Here is a 14,879-nt window from a genome sequence, read left to right on the forward strand (position 1 = left end):
CTGACTCCCGGGTGGACTCCTTGCTACCCATCACCCATCTGTCTTGAACAGTATCGCCAGAACTGCACTGAATAAATATTAATTGATGTAAGAATTAAACTAGTTGGCTGGGTGCGGTGGCTTACGCCTGTAACCCCAGCACTTTGGGAGGCCGAGGCAGGCAGATCACGTGGTCAGGAGTTCGAGACCAGTCTGACCAACATGGTGAAACCCCCGTCTCTACTAAAAAAAAAAAAAGAAAGAAAAATACAAAAATTAGCTAGGCTTGGTGGCGAGTGCCTGTAATCCCAGCTACTCAGGAGGCTGAAGCAGGAGAATCACTTGAAACTGGAAGGTGGAGGTTGCAGTGAGCCGAGATCACGCCATTGCACTCCAGCCTGGGTGACAGAGCAAGACTCTGTCTCAAAAAAAAAAAAAAAAAAAACACAATTAAACCAGTTACTTAATAGAATTACAAGCGACACTTGGCCTCTCCGTGGGCTGACCCTTGGGGCCTCACTGAAGAAAGCTTTGCACAGTGGTGTAGATTGGGGGTGCTGAGTCGGCATAGTTTTGGGGACCTCATTAAGAGACTGCAGGCCTCCAGAGCCACCCTGGATATTCACCTTCAGGGCTGATTGGGACAGAGTGGAGACTGGAATGGGTATCATCAGCACATGGGTTTCAGAGTCTAATGGACTAGGGTCCTAGCCTCTCACGAGCACCTCACTAACAGCAGGATCTTCCTATCCATGAGGTGAGACTGATGATACAAACCTCACCAGCCAGTTATGGGAAGCAAATGCCCAGTACACAGTAAGACACAGCTCAGAGTGTGCACAGGGGGCCATCTTGGGAGGAGACAGGACGGATCCAAACGTCCAGTTCCTCATGAATAAAGCAAACAAGTCACACCACCTTGTTAGTAGATAGAGAGTGTCACCAACACTAGCATCACTAACCGGCAAGAGCTGTCAACATGTGAGGAGGGACCTGGGGGCAGTGCTACAAGCATGTAGGCGTCCCTGTAGTGCTGGAGCCATGAGGTTGTCCTGGAGACCTCACAAGAGAAGTTCTCAGGCAGATGGCCTCATTGGGGATGTTTTAGGAGCTATGGGACATGAAGCCACAAAGGAGCATGGACGTGTCTGAGAACCTTCTCAGAGCCCCAGAAGAAAGGGAGATGCCAACAGCATGCACAGAGCACAGACCTGCAAAGCGTTGATGAGCTGCCGGTCTTCCTGCCTTGTAAGGAACAAGGGGGTGATCCCCGCATCTGAGAGCTTGAGCACAGCCTCTCTGAGCTGTGGGGATGCTCTCGTGGGCGTGTTGCTGAAGAAAACAGCCACTTTCCTCATCAGGAATCCGTTCCTCACACGCTTAAATGTGTTCCTGGCCACAAACGACATGGCAGTCTCCAGACTCTGCTGTTTGGATGTCAGGGCCACCTGAAGGTTCTTAATCTTGTCCAGGAGGACCGACTTCCTCTTGGAGTCAGCGAACCGGATCTCCGTGGTCACCTCGTTGTTGTAGGTGACCACAGCCACCCGGGCCCCCCGTGGGCAGTTGCTCTCAGCAATGGTCAGGTCATTCACAATACTCAAGACCACATCTCGCATCCGGCCGAAAGTGTCTTGGTTGACTCCCTCAGAGGTGTCTAAAGCAAAGGCTAGTTCTGTTGGGAAGACGGGGCACTCCAGGGGCCCTGTGGAAAGTAGAGGGTGGAGGGTTAAAGACAAACTGTACTTACTACAAAAGGGAGGCTTCCTTTCCTTAGGAGAAAGTCACCAAAATCAACTTACCATAACAGCAAGCTAGAAAAGAAGCAAAGAGAAGAAAGGGTGAGAGACTACTCTACCATGTGAGAATTTCGAATGTAAAAATATGCATTGTGAGACAACAGAAAATCATGTACTTACGGCATTTGTCTTTGATGCTTTGGATGAGGGCACATTGCTTTAAAAGAAAATAAAAGAATATGTAAAGAGAGCAAATCAAAGGCTCATGAGGTTAATGAGTCATTCTGGACACATGCAACTTACATCGATGGAGTCGCCCCTGTTGCCCTTGGGACCCTGTAAAACCAAGGAACGAAAGGTGAGAGGCACAGCAGATGGGGAATTCGAATAAACAGGCTTTGGCCCCCAGAAATACACAGAGCAAGACAAAGGGGCCCCTGGATAACCTTGATTGTTTACAGCCTCTCCCTATAAACCTGATTTTATCCCTTGCAAAGCAAAAAAGAGAAGATTCTGGAGCAAATGTGTTTCCCTGGGAGGTCATTTGGCTTTTGAAATAGTCTCATGTTCTGAAACCAGGAAGCTCACCACCAATCCATGTAAAGCCCACGAGTGAACTTGGGTCTAGATTCTGCTTCTCTTGAGAAAAGAGCTCCCTTTCACACACTTGCTTGATACGCTGTCCCCTGCTGAAGGGGCAGTGAGAGATCATTGAGCTGCCCTGGCTCCCTCCGTCTCTAAAGCATCCCAGCTGAATTCCACCCCGAGGAGCTCTAGGGACTGACTCGTGGCTTCCCTCAGTGTCCCATGCCTAAACCTCACCACCCTGACAGCCCAGCAGGCATCTCATGGGCCATTAGTTGTCTTTCCAGGAGGCTATTTCTGCCTGCTTGGTCTTCTGCAGGAACTGGCTTAATGTGCTCCCCTCAACACTTCACCTACTTAAAGACAGCAATCAGACCCACCTGACCAGCCTTCTTTTCCCTAATTCAACCAAACTAAGCCCTGAACCTTTCCTTCTAGGAATGATTTTCCAACTCCCGAATTATCTTTTCCATTATTTTTTGAAACTCACCAATTTCAATATTGAGGGACAATATATGGAGAAATTCAAATAAGAAAACAAAGGTATTAGCAATAAAGAGGTTTGGAAGGGCTGTGGGAGGATGCCCTGCTGGCTCCTGGTGGCAGCATAACTAGTGGGCTTTAACCACAAATCAGGAGCTCCCTTGGGGATTTCATAGACCACAGGAAGCATTGTCAAACCAAGGCCTGGCATAATTGCACTGCTTCTACAAGATGCAAGCAAAAGGTATTTAGATTTCTCCTCTTTGGTTTCTTCTCCACACAAACCTCAAATGCACCTATGCCAGGAAACTATAAAGGCAAATTACAATACTCCCTAGATGACAGGATATCCCATGAAACCTATTTCTTTAAAGTTTCTTGTTACTCTAAAATTCAAAATCTCTTTGCTGCATCATGATGTCAGAGAGGCGGTTTGACAACCAAGCAAATACAAAGAGAGCACATTTTCTTGTGAGCAAAGCAGATGGTGGGAAGTTTTCAGGGACCACGTGTAAAGCACCCAGGGCCAGGTGGCTGGGTCAGAACTGGATAAATACTTACAGCTGGTCCTGGGTAGCCAGGGTCTCCTTTCTGTCCAACTATCCCTGGAGGTCCCGAATTTCCCTAGAGGGAGCAGAACAAACATTGTTCAACTGTGTCAGAAAGTGGAGAATTTAAGGCTCCTATAGTTGGAAGGGACGGTAAAAGTGATCTAACCCAAGGGACTCCATCATCACGAGAAATCTCTCACTTTAAGGGAGCTAAAATGTCTCTTAAATGCAAGTTTAGGGACAAGCAACCTCAACAAAGCCAATGGGAGTCCCCCACCAACTATAGAGGTGTTGTATATTGTGTTCTCTGCCAGGCTAAGGTAAGACAGATGCTTTCCCAAGAACCATTAATATGATTACTAAGGACTCCCAGGAGAATAGGTAACAGACAGTGAATTAGCTCATGTGTTCAGTGTAGATAATCATCATCCAATGTTTTAAAGCTCTTTGGGACATTAAATGATCTAGTTTGACTGTCTTCACTGATCAAATTAATAGGATAATTATGTTTCTTTTTAAACTACATTTCAGGCTGAAAATAACTGTTAGCAACATTTACACAGATCTAGGCCACAATTTGCTAATTGAAGACTCTGCCGTTTTAAGAGGGTGAGTAAACATCCATTGAAGAATAATCTGGCCAGGTGTGGTGTCTCATGCATGTAATCCCAGCACTTTGGGAGGCTGAGGTGTGAGGATCGCTTGATCCCAGGAGATGGAGGTTGCAGTGAGCCAAGATGGCACCACTGCACTCCAGCCCAGATGACAGACTGAGACCTTGGCAACAGAGTGAGACCTTGTCACACACACACACACACAAAGAATAAAAAGAAAAGAGCTATCAGGGCCAAAAGTAGCTTAAGGAAGAGGAATCTCAGCACCAGTAGTCTGAGGAGCCCATGGCCTTGGCCTGGCTTGCTTGCAAGCCCAGAGGCTTCAGAAGCAGTTGCCATGCCTCATTCACTCCCATTGCCTGGCCGACTGGGTGGGTATGGCCCAAAGTGACTGCACAGACTTCCCAGTCACCCATAATGAGATTGGAGAGTGTAGGTGGGTGCTGTGCCTGGAGTGAGCTGGGCTGGCGACCCTGGAGGTGAGTTGGAGGAAGAGGAATACACCTACAGGAGGAGAGCCATGGACCACAGCCATGGTGGCACCCTGAGGACATTGGTCTGGAGCTCAGGATTCCCTTCCTTCCACCCTGTGCTATCCCTGGCCAGGGTGCAAGTGAAGGATAATTGTCAAAGCCTCAGCAGTTAATCACATTGAGACATACGTTCTCATTCCTCACCTGCAGCCAAGGCCCACGCAAACTTACCCTTCGGCCTCTGATGCCTTTGGGTCCTGTTGTTCCATTTAGCCCAGGCTCGCCTGGGTTACCCTGGGAAGAAAGCCAAGAAGTGGCACAGTAAGCTCTGGAACAGAAGATCTCACTGAGGGTCCGTGGGGTAAGACATCCAGGAGACGTGTGGGTCACACTTTTCCAGGGCAGCCAAGTGGTTAGCTTTGATTCACTTTTCCAGTGGGTTACTACTATATTTGTGGTATTTGCAGATGGTCTTAATTTAATTAATCAGTAATGATACTATCATGTAGGTTATAGCATTTCACAGCTTACAGAGTACTTTGATTGCAGCATATTTTATTTAAATCTCATAAACACCAGGACAAGTATGTATCATGACCTCCACTTGACAGATGAGAGAGTATTTTAGGGAAGGAAGGGTCTTTCTCAGAGTAGCCCAGTTAACTGAGTGGCTGACCCAAGACTAATGCCAAGATATTCTGATTCTCAGTCCATGGACATACCAGAGCCATCCCAAAATCATGATGATGCTTCACCGACCAGGGATTATTTACCTTTGGTCCTGGGTATCCAGGGAATCCTCTTTCTCCCTATAAAGGAAAAATAGATTATTTAATACTTGATTCTAATTTAAATTCATCTAAAATAAATGGACCTTGAAAGAAAGAAATGTCTGCTGAGTCATCAAAAGAAAACACTCACTCAAATACAAAGACAATTTTTAAAGAAATAATTCTTTTAAAACACAACACATCAGAAGTTGTCCTTGGAGCCTCCTGGCAGCAAGGACGCTTGGATAATCCTCAGCAGATACGTACTTTTTTGCCTCTGCGCCCTTCACTGCCAACTCCGTCTCTCCCGTCATCTCCCTAAGAGTGGGAAAGAGATGTGACTATAGGTCGCCATGCCTGGCACACCATAACCACCGTCTCTGCCCTGCCACTGCCCCTGAGAAGTGGATCCTTGAGCTCCTGAAATGTTTGCAGACTAAGGCACAGGAGTAGGCATACTTCCCACTCCTGTCCTATCCTCCAAGTGTGAACAAGACCATTTCTGTAGGCGGTGGGCTCAAAGGACTCCCGTAGCAAAATGGCACTGGCAGACTAACATAGAAAGAACTGCTGGTTGCTTTTGGTAAAGATTCTGTTTGGATGTAGAATCAAAGACTCGTCAACCCCAAGAATCTTAGAATTGACAGGAATCTTGATGGTTACTTTGATTCTATGCATCCATAAGTCTTTGATTCTACTTCAAAACCAAAACACTGAACTCCATCTCTCAGGCCCAGGTCATATTCCCCCTCCCCATATCCCTTCCCTTCCTTCCAAGTCATCACCCCTAGACCCCCTCCTTTCCAACACCTCCCCCCAGCATGCTCAGATCTGTTCCTGTTGCTCTCTCATGAGGAGCATTCAGAACTGGACGTCATTAATTATGAATCAGAAGAATCAGAAGAATTTGTGTGAATTGTACATTACTATCTCTAACATATGTAGGAATTGCCACTTAGTTAATTTACAGTTTTCAACAGATATCAACAACTAGAGATCTGTTGACCCAAATTAATAGAAACAGAATCAGGAAGAGATTTCCTTCAATGGTTTGAAGTCTGATTTTTTCCCTGTGCTTCTGAGATTAAAAGTAATACAAACAGATTCGTTTTTAAACTTCAGTTAGTTGAAAAGACAAAAATGAAAGAAAGAAAAATATTTTGATGCTTGGAATTAAAACAGTCAGATCAACCTGGTCCTTTTATAGAGTGCTTAGGTGCCATGACTCCTTTTGGAAAAAGTCACAATGGACCGTAGATTTCTTTATTCTTTTGTAATGTAGAAATGTACATTACAAAATTATTGTTGGTGAGTTCTTGGGGCATTTTTAAATAGCATTTAAAAAATGAGTTACTGAGGTAATAATTTCTATTCCTAAGATGTCTCATTCAAAAGAAATTGTTTCCATCTGGACTGAGACCTAATCAAATCCAATTCCATTTTAACCCAAATGACATTTACTTCTTTGCAGAAAAGCTTCATCTAGTTATGCTTGCAAAGCATTTGCGGGACCTAAGATGAAGGTGGTTTAAGCTTCATTAGCCTCTACATTCTCTTGTATCAGGAAAAACACAGGGGAAAAAGTGTCTCTCCCCACGGCCCGCCCCACCTCTCTACCCCTGCCAATAAAATAAAACTTGTTAAATTAATTTGCCATGGATGAGCAAGTTTCAGCATTTCCAGCCGTATCCCCAGTAATACAAGAAGCAAGGCTCATCTTTATTTGGAACCCTCTCCTGGCTTCCTGCACCTTCCAGCAAAGAGTCAGCGACAGCCTGACCCCAAGCGCGCTGTGACCTTACCGTCTCCCCACGAGGGCCCCGGTTCCCGATTCCTCCTTTTGGTCCTGGCTCTCCGGGCTCACCCTAGACATGAGAAACATGGCTGAGACCCTGTGGCCTGAGGCTGGCTGAGACCCTGTGGCCTGAGGCTGGCTTACAGTGTGATGCCAAGCCATGCTTTTGCTCTAGGTAAGGGTGCTGCAACATGCTGACTTCACCTTTGAGATTTCGGTGGAATGATTTTCTAAATTGCAATATTCATGTGCAAATTCCTGGAAAAGAATCCAGGAGGGTTTGTGTTTGTCCTTTTCACCAGCGTGGCATGGGGGACGGGCTGATGAGAAGAGAGAGTAACAGCTGGGAGAAGAAGGCACGGAAGGTGGTGGGCATTGAGCCCAGCATAAAACCCCAAAACACTCTCCAGGCAGAGACCATCGTGGATTCACAGGAAATCATTTCTTTTACAGAGAACATGCAGTCTTTTCGGACTGGTTATGACAAATTGTAATTTATCTCAAAGCGAAAGGAGGTTCTCAGGCAGCCTTCATACAGCAGACTTGCTGTTATCCAGGACAGTCAGGGTCGGGGCTCTCGGATGATCTAAATGTGATTAGCTGAGCCGCTGTGCGTGCACTGCCCACGTTTAAAGACTGCTCGTTCCATATTATACTGAAACTGTACCAAGCACTGCCCGGCTGCTCTGACGGCTCAGAGGGTGCTGCACTATTGGCACAAGCCAAGCAAGAGAGGAGCAGAAAACCTGGCAGCTGATGGAGGGCTGTGGCCAGGAGAAAGCCAGCCCTCTGAGCAGAGATGGTTGGTGGCAGGGATGGTGGTGGGAATTATGGTGGGGATTGTTGGGGGACAATGATTCCACTGGCCAAGCCGCGATCAACAGGGGAGGCTGGAGTGGGAACCAGTAGTACTGAAGAGGAGGGACAGACAGACTGACCAAAGAGGGAGAGGGGCATGTGTGCCTGGCTGGTCCCTGTCCTCAGGAAAGCTCTACCTTTCTAAAGACAAACCTTTCTTCCCAGGGGACCGGTTCTGCCTCGTTCTCCAGGAGCACCAGCGGCACCTCCGCTTCCCTGGAGCAGGAGGGGAGGAATGTGTCAGTCAAGTGGCCAACCGTCCAGGCAGATTGGTCTCTGAAACCTGACTCTCCCCTGCATGGAAGTCAGAGCCTGCCAGGGGCATGGGACCTGTCCCGCCTGCAAATCCCAAGCACTCAGCTCTGAGCACGGGGCTACGGACTCAAATATAAACATGCACAGAAATGGCATGCACAAATGTAAAACATGAGTATTACCTCTCAGTGCCAGTTTTCACAAATTAATGCATGTTGCAGTTATTAATGTACATATCCTAGGTTCCTGACAGGACGGCAAGCTCCCAGATTTTATGTGACTTTATTCTGCCTCCCTTTTCACACCCTCACAGTGAGCACCTGGTACATATGGGTATGTTAAAGCCTGTTAGGTGAATGAATAAACTGATGGATGAAATTAACTCTTAAAATGTGGTACAGTCTACCCAGCCCAGAAATAACGTAAAAGAGATGGTGAAAAAGTGCAAATTAATAAATGTTTCTGGAGCTACTGGATAACTATTTGAATAGCTTTGCATCTATACCATCTTAAAATATTGATTAATTACAAGTTAAGTAAATGTTTTTTAAAAACGTCTAAAGATATGTATTTATCAGCTTTCAAGCTAGAGAAGGACTTTCTAAGCAAGTTCTTGCCTGCTTCCACCATAAAATATTTTTGTACATTTATGTAGCAACATATTGAGCTCGTTACCAGTTTATTAGTCATTTTTTGGTAATAAATGATAGGATGCCTCCCTCAATATCATCTCAGACATGAGGGAAACCCGAATACGTAATTCCGTGACACCTGATCCTAGCCCAGCAATGACAGTGTGTCTCTGCTCATCATTGCTGATAGCTGCATTGCAAGATAACATCTGCGGTCACAGCAAGTTTAAGGGCCATCTTCTGTGCTGAACTCATGGGTGAACTTGAGGCACTCACTATACAAAATACATAAGCACAAGGGGCTATCTCCAGGGACCAAAGGTGAAACACCTTGCAGAATCTAAGCATTTTGGTAGATTTAGATTTTCCAGGATTCCATCCTGAGGCATATCCCCTGATTTCCACCCAGGGACACTTGGAAGGAGCAGAATTGAGACTTAGAGGCCCGTGGAGCACCAAAAAAGGAAACTCTTACTTTCTTGGGGTGAAGTAGCCAGTCACTGCAAGGCCTGAGGTTAAATCTGGGGGTTTTGTTGCCAAAGAGGAGAGCTAAAGGGAGGTCTGTCTACAATAGCATCATCCGTGAAACTCTCAGCCTGCTTGGCAATGTGCCCTCTGTTCAGCTACAGAGGGGGCTGGTATTAGGACAGGCTTACCCGAGGTCCAGAAATGCCTTGTTCTCCTATCAGCCCTGGAGGACCGGCAGGACCAGCTGGGCCCTGAGGAAGGAAAAGACCATCGTGAGTGCTAATGAGGTGACTTTCCATGAGAAGCCTCTGCATGGCATCTGCCCATCCCACAGGGCCTGGAACCTCACTTCTGCTGGCCAAAAACGGCCACCAAAACCCACAATTCTCCTGTCTTAGCTGCAGTAGCAGCTGCCTCAATCCAGAACGTGAATAGGCAAATGAGCTTAAAATGTATACAAGCAACAAGCATTCAGACAAAAATGTGTAGGAGAATCTTCACAGAAGCATCATTCACAATTGCCAGAAGGCGGAAACAACCTAAATCTCCATCAACCAATGAGTGGATAAACAAAGTGTGCTGTAGCCACACAACAGAGTATCCTTCCACCATGTAAAGGAATGAAGTGCTTCTACATGCTGCAATGTGGATGAAGCTCAAGAACATGATGCTCCGTCAAGCCACACACACAAAGCTGCCTAGTAAATGATTCCATTTATACAAAATATCCATAGTGGGCAAATCCATAAAGAGAGAGAGATTAGTGGTTTCCAGGGACTCGGGGTGGAGGGTGATGGGGAGTGACTGCTAATGGGTACAGGTCTCCTTCGAGACTGTGTTTTGAACCTAGATAGAGGTGATGATTGCACAGCATTGTGGAAGTACTAAATGCCACTGGATTGTTCACTTTAAAATGGTTAACTTTCCGGATATCAATGCCACCCAATCACTTTTTAAATGATTTGTGAAATATCAGAGAGCACACAGTCACACACGGAAGCACTCACCTGTGCACCTCTGGTCCCCTGCTCTCCCTCAAAGCCCGGCTGGCCAGGACCGCCCTTGTTGCCCTTTGAAATAAGAGAAGATGCAGGGAGGAGTCAGGATGGTTCCTGTCAACGTCAGCTCTTTGCTCTACAGTCATTTCTGGGCCAGGGACTTGGAAAGCAACCAGGGAAAACTCAGCTCTTCCAGAGGTAACAGATGATCAAAGCGGTAACCCCAGGCGAGACACTAAACACAGGAGCCAGCTGTCTCCCTGCACTTCTACAATTGTTCCTCACTCTTGCCTCACCTCTCCTCGGACAGCTTTGTGAAACAGGGATCATTTAGACCTAAAGCAGAGGACCGAGACACCGGGAAGTTGCGGGTTGCTGATGGCCAGATAGGTGGGCACGTTCTGGAAGAGGCGCCCACCTGGGACACTACTGCCTCAATCATGTTTCCTGCACTTGGACCCCAAGTCCCCACTGGGCACCATTTTCTCTAGACTCTGCAGAAGAGGCTGTTTAAGGAGACGGCTGACAGAGCCTCGGGAGCCATGACAGCCCAAGGAGGATGAAAGAAAAATAAATCTCAGAACCCCAAAATCGCTAAGCCAAAGGGAAAAGTCAAGCTGGGAACTGCATCAGACAGAGCTGCCTCCCATTCTATTCTTAAATAAGATAGCTACAAAGAATTTTTTCTTTTTTTTTGAGATGGAGTTTCACTCTAGTTGCCCAGGCTGGAGTGCAGTGGCATGATCTTGGCTCACTGCAACCTCTGCCTCCCGGGTTCAAGTGATTCTCTTGCCTCAGGCTCCTGAGTAGCTGGGATTACAAGCTTACAAGCATGCACCACCACGCCTGGCTATTTTGTATTTTTAGTAGAGACGGGGTTTCTCCATATTGGTCAGGCTAGCCTCGAACTCCCAACCTCAGGTGATCCGCCTGTCTCAGCCTCCCAGAGTGCTGGGATTACAGGCATCAGCCACTGTCCTGGCCAGATTTTTTTTTTTTTAAGCTGCATACCTCCCTCACATTCTGCCCACAGGGAAATTCCTTGTGGGCAAAGGACAGACAGAACTGAAAGTCATCCCTCTGCTCATGGGAGACAAAGGCATATCCAATTGCTTCCTTCACCTTATTTTTCACTAAGCCTAACTAAGGCATAGGTGACTGTTCTGGTAAACTGTGTATTCAGTGAAAGGCTAATCAGAGACTCAAAAGAATGCAACCTTTTGTCTCTTATCTACCTATGACCTGGAAGCCTCCTCGAGTTGTCCCACCTTTCTGGACCGAACCAATGTATATCTCACACATATTGATTGATGTCTCATGTCTCCCTAAAATGTGTAAAACCAAGCTGTGCCCCGAACACCTTGGGCAGGTGTCATCAGGGCCTCCTGAGGCTGTGTCATGGGCATGTCTTTAACCTTGGCGAAATAAACTTTCTAAATTGATTGGTATCTGTCTCCGAAGCTTTGGGTTCACAGGAGAGAGTGTTTTTCACTCCTGGGCTGGGCGGCATCTGGGCTGTTTGAAGAGAGTCTCCAGGGGGCACTGCATGAGGCTCACCTTAGCTCCGGGGGGTCCCCTTCGGCCAAAGCCACCCTGTGGAAGAAAAAGTCCCACAAACTGTGAGGGGGAGCATGGGACGCTGGGCATGGGGCCTAGAGCTCTTTCAGACTTCACCCTCTTATTCTGCGGTTACTCAGGGGAATCTTCCCAAGCACCCACATCATGCCAAGAACCAGAAACCACGCCTCATCAGCCCTGGGGAAACTTGCACACACAGACACCCTTCCTCCACCCTCATCCGGGTGAAGTTTTGCTTCCTTGCTGCTCCTGTTAATCACCCAATGGAAGTTTTGAGAATTACTGCAGACCTGCCAAGCAAAATAATGACTCCTTTGGCTGCACGATCCCAGCCAGTTTCAAATGAGGAATATGAAAAGGAATGTCAACCTGTCTATTTTTCTTCCACCTTCCCAACTGTACTGAGAAGTCATGAAATACGTTAATTATAATGGAAGGGAGTCCCAGGTTCTCCAAGTGATCCCGGCCAAACACAACACACACTCGGTTAAGTAAAATATCTGAAGTGCACACATGTGCACCTAAACGTCTCGTGTACTTAGGTAGGGCTCACAACTTGGCAACATCTTCCTGGATGCTCCAGAGGTGACCTTTAGTTCAAACATGTGGGCTTACTTCACAAGTAATCCATTAATTTCCACCTCAAAATTGTTTCCTCGGCAGTAGAAAGGTTTGGGGTGGGACTTTATGAATGTCCCAGGCGGTCTTTGCAAAGTTAGGGTTGGTGTTGCAGAGGCTGTGACCGACTAGCTCTGTTGTGGGGCTCAGTCATCTGCTACATCAACCTAGGAACCTCACTCTCCACTTCCAATGGACCAGCCCAGTGATCTGCGGTGACCAGTTTGCCATTATTCGCTGTAATGCCACCTGCTTCAGCAGAAGATCTTGGCCACCTTCCATGGAAAATTTGAGACAAGGGGACACTGTTCTCCTCTACAAAGCAACAATCTGGCCTGGCCCCTCCCAAAAGAGACATGCTAGAGTTCCATGAGAGTCCAGCAGCACTCAGTGATACATTGCTCAGGCCAGAGGCCGCCTGTGGAGACTCTAGAAAGGGGATGTAGGCATGCTGAAGCCCAGTGGGAGGGACACATTTCAGCTTGGCCTGAGCCTGGCACTGTGGTCCTAAGGGAAGGGATACCAGGCCATTAGACCACAAAAGGAAGAATTGAGTCCTCAAGAGCCCGTGACTGAAACTGAATTCAAATCCAGTTTCTACCTTGTGTGTAGAATTGAAATTAATTGTATGAACTACTCAATTTTAAGTCATTTCATGAAACCAAGTTTTGGCTCTGCTCACACGCTGAGTTGTAATAGCCCACTGTAGCATTTGATGAGTATTTCTTCTTTTTCATTATATAGCTTCTTTTTCATTATATAGCATTATTCAAAAATAATGCTCACTTCCAAGCAGTTGATCCAGGTCTTTACAATTTATTAAAAATAAATAAATAAATAGTGCTCAAACATTTTAAAATGATATTTTCAAAATTTCTATTTTCTTCTGAATTTTCAAAGCAAAATGATGCCCATAGTCCATCATTTGATTTTGGTGAGTCGCTCCTTTTGAAAGCCCCTCACCCCAGCGAACTCTACTGGCCCAAGTGCTGGGGCCGAACGAGCCACTGCCCCTCAGGGCGTGGCTGAGGGCCCAGTTCCCAGCACCCAGCCCCAGCTTGCAGCCTTTGTGCTCTGTTCATTTCTGAGCAGAGACCTCCCCTAGGCGCCCACCAGCATCCTGAATTTCCTCTGAGAGGTTACAAACTTCTACACCACTGCCTCCCTGAGCAGGGGTCTTCTCCCAGCTACAAGGCAGACGCTGTCTGTGCCTGAGGACCCTGGAAGCTTTTGGTTGGCTTCAGAAAGATCATTCACATCACTTTGACTTTAGCATTTATTCAACAAGACTGAGGATTAGGCATACAAGGAGCTATTCTGCTACAGACATTTCTGAAATGTCTTGAAATTGCAAGATGCAATACGCCAGAAAAAGAAGAAATCTAGTTTTGTTATTTCACTTGCAGCATCCCCCCAAAAACCCACAGATAATTACAAAAACAACAAATCCACAACTCCCTCAGCCTTCTTGCCCCTTATTCCCTCCCTCCCCCAGTATTAGGATTTCCATTTGGGTTTCTTAAATATTTAGTTGGATCAAACCTGGCCCGATATTTGAAAGTAGCAAAGATATTATTTTTAAAAGCATCTGTTCAGTATGTTCTTGGGGAGAGCAAGAATTAGGGAGAGAGAAGAGATGAAGCACCAAGGAAATTATAAGAATGAAAATAAATTGGAGTAACGACCGTTTCAGAAATCCTTTTACATTCACCCAGTGCAGAGCTGTGGACTAACCATGCACCAGGTCATGTTGGGCAGATCTTATGGCACTAAGAATTGTCACAGAGCCCCCCAAAGCCCTAATGGCACTCACATTCTTCCCAGTTTCTCCAGGTCCTCCAGGTACTCCATCTCTCCCTGGGACACCCTGGTGGGGCAAAATTAGCATGAGATTCTCATCTGCAGAGAAGAATGTCTAGCTCTGAAATGCTGCACAAGACATTGCAGGGAAAGGGGTCGATTCACAGAGGAAGAGCCCGTCTGCAGGACAGTTGCACACTTTGCAGGATGCACCGGACTTCAGTACACTCCCACCTCTACAAGCCTTTGGCTTAACAAGCACCTTCCGTAAATATCTAAGGGCACAGATTCTGCTGAGAAGCCCCACTTGGCAAGGGTCACTCTGGTTCCCCACGGAGACTTCCTTCACGGGGACTCTGCTGCTAATCTTAGGCTACGCTGCAGTGTTAAAGGCCACGTCTTTGGCCTCTGTGGCTGCTGATGAGCCGAGAAGTGTGTCCTTTCTCTTGCCCTCAGTACAGGGAGAGTCTAGGAATGTGCAGCACCTTACCATGGGGCCGAGGTCACCGGTTTCTCCTTTGGGTCCTCTCTCCTGGCTGTCTTGTCCTGGGTTACCCTGAAAGCAACATGGGAAAGGGAAATGAGCCACATATGGAAGGAAAGCAGCTGCCACTGGACTGGATGGTCAGGGAAATATTAGCAAGGACCTGCATGCAAGGCTTCGAGGGACAAGCCCTTCGGCC

The 14,879-nt window shown here is 46.9% G+C and overlaps 1 protein-coding gene across 1 annotated transcript in view; it reads right to left on the reverse strand.

Moving 5' to 3' along the window:
• Positions 1-14,879, reverse strand: part of COL6A3 (collagen type VI alpha 3 chain) — a 91,355-nt gene that overhangs the window by 19,062 nt on the left and 57,414 nt on the right. Inside the window, exons 22-36 of the mRNA XM_003813107.6 lie at positions 14,687-14,752; positions 14,210-14,263; positions 11,758-11,793; positions 10,210-10,272; positions 9,391-9,453; positions 8,001-8,063; positions 6,997-7,059; positions 5,462-5,512; positions 5,198-5,233; positions 4,656-4,718; positions 3,348-3,410; positions 2,022-2,054; positions 1,899-1,935; positions 1,782-1,793; positions 1,191-1,684 (exon numbers count right to left, since the gene is read on the reverse strand). Of these exons, the coding sequence (XP_003813155.3) occupies positions 1,191-1,684; positions 1,782-1,793; positions 1,899-1,935; positions 2,022-2,054; positions 3,348-3,410; positions 4,656-4,718; positions 5,198-5,233; positions 5,462-5,512; positions 6,997-7,059; positions 8,001-8,063; positions 9,391-9,453; positions 10,210-10,272; positions 11,758-11,793; positions 14,210-14,263; positions 14,687-14,752 (1,197 nt within the window). The remainder of the gene's footprint in view (positions 1-1,190; positions 1,685-1,781; positions 1,794-1,898; positions 1,936-2,021; positions 2,055-3,347; positions 3,411-4,655; positions 4,719-5,197; positions 5,234-5,461; positions 5,513-6,996; positions 7,060-8,000; positions 8,064-9,390; positions 9,454-10,209; positions 10,273-11,757; positions 11,794-14,209; positions 14,264-14,686; positions 14,753-14,879) is intronic.

Source organism: Pan paniscus, chromosome 13, assembly GCF_029289425.2.
Source record: "Pan paniscus chromosome 13, NHGRI_mPanPan1-v2.0_pri, whole genome shotgun sequence".
NCBI classification, from domain to species: Eukaryota; Metazoa; Chordata; class Mammalia; order Primates; family Hominidae; genus Pan; species Pan paniscus.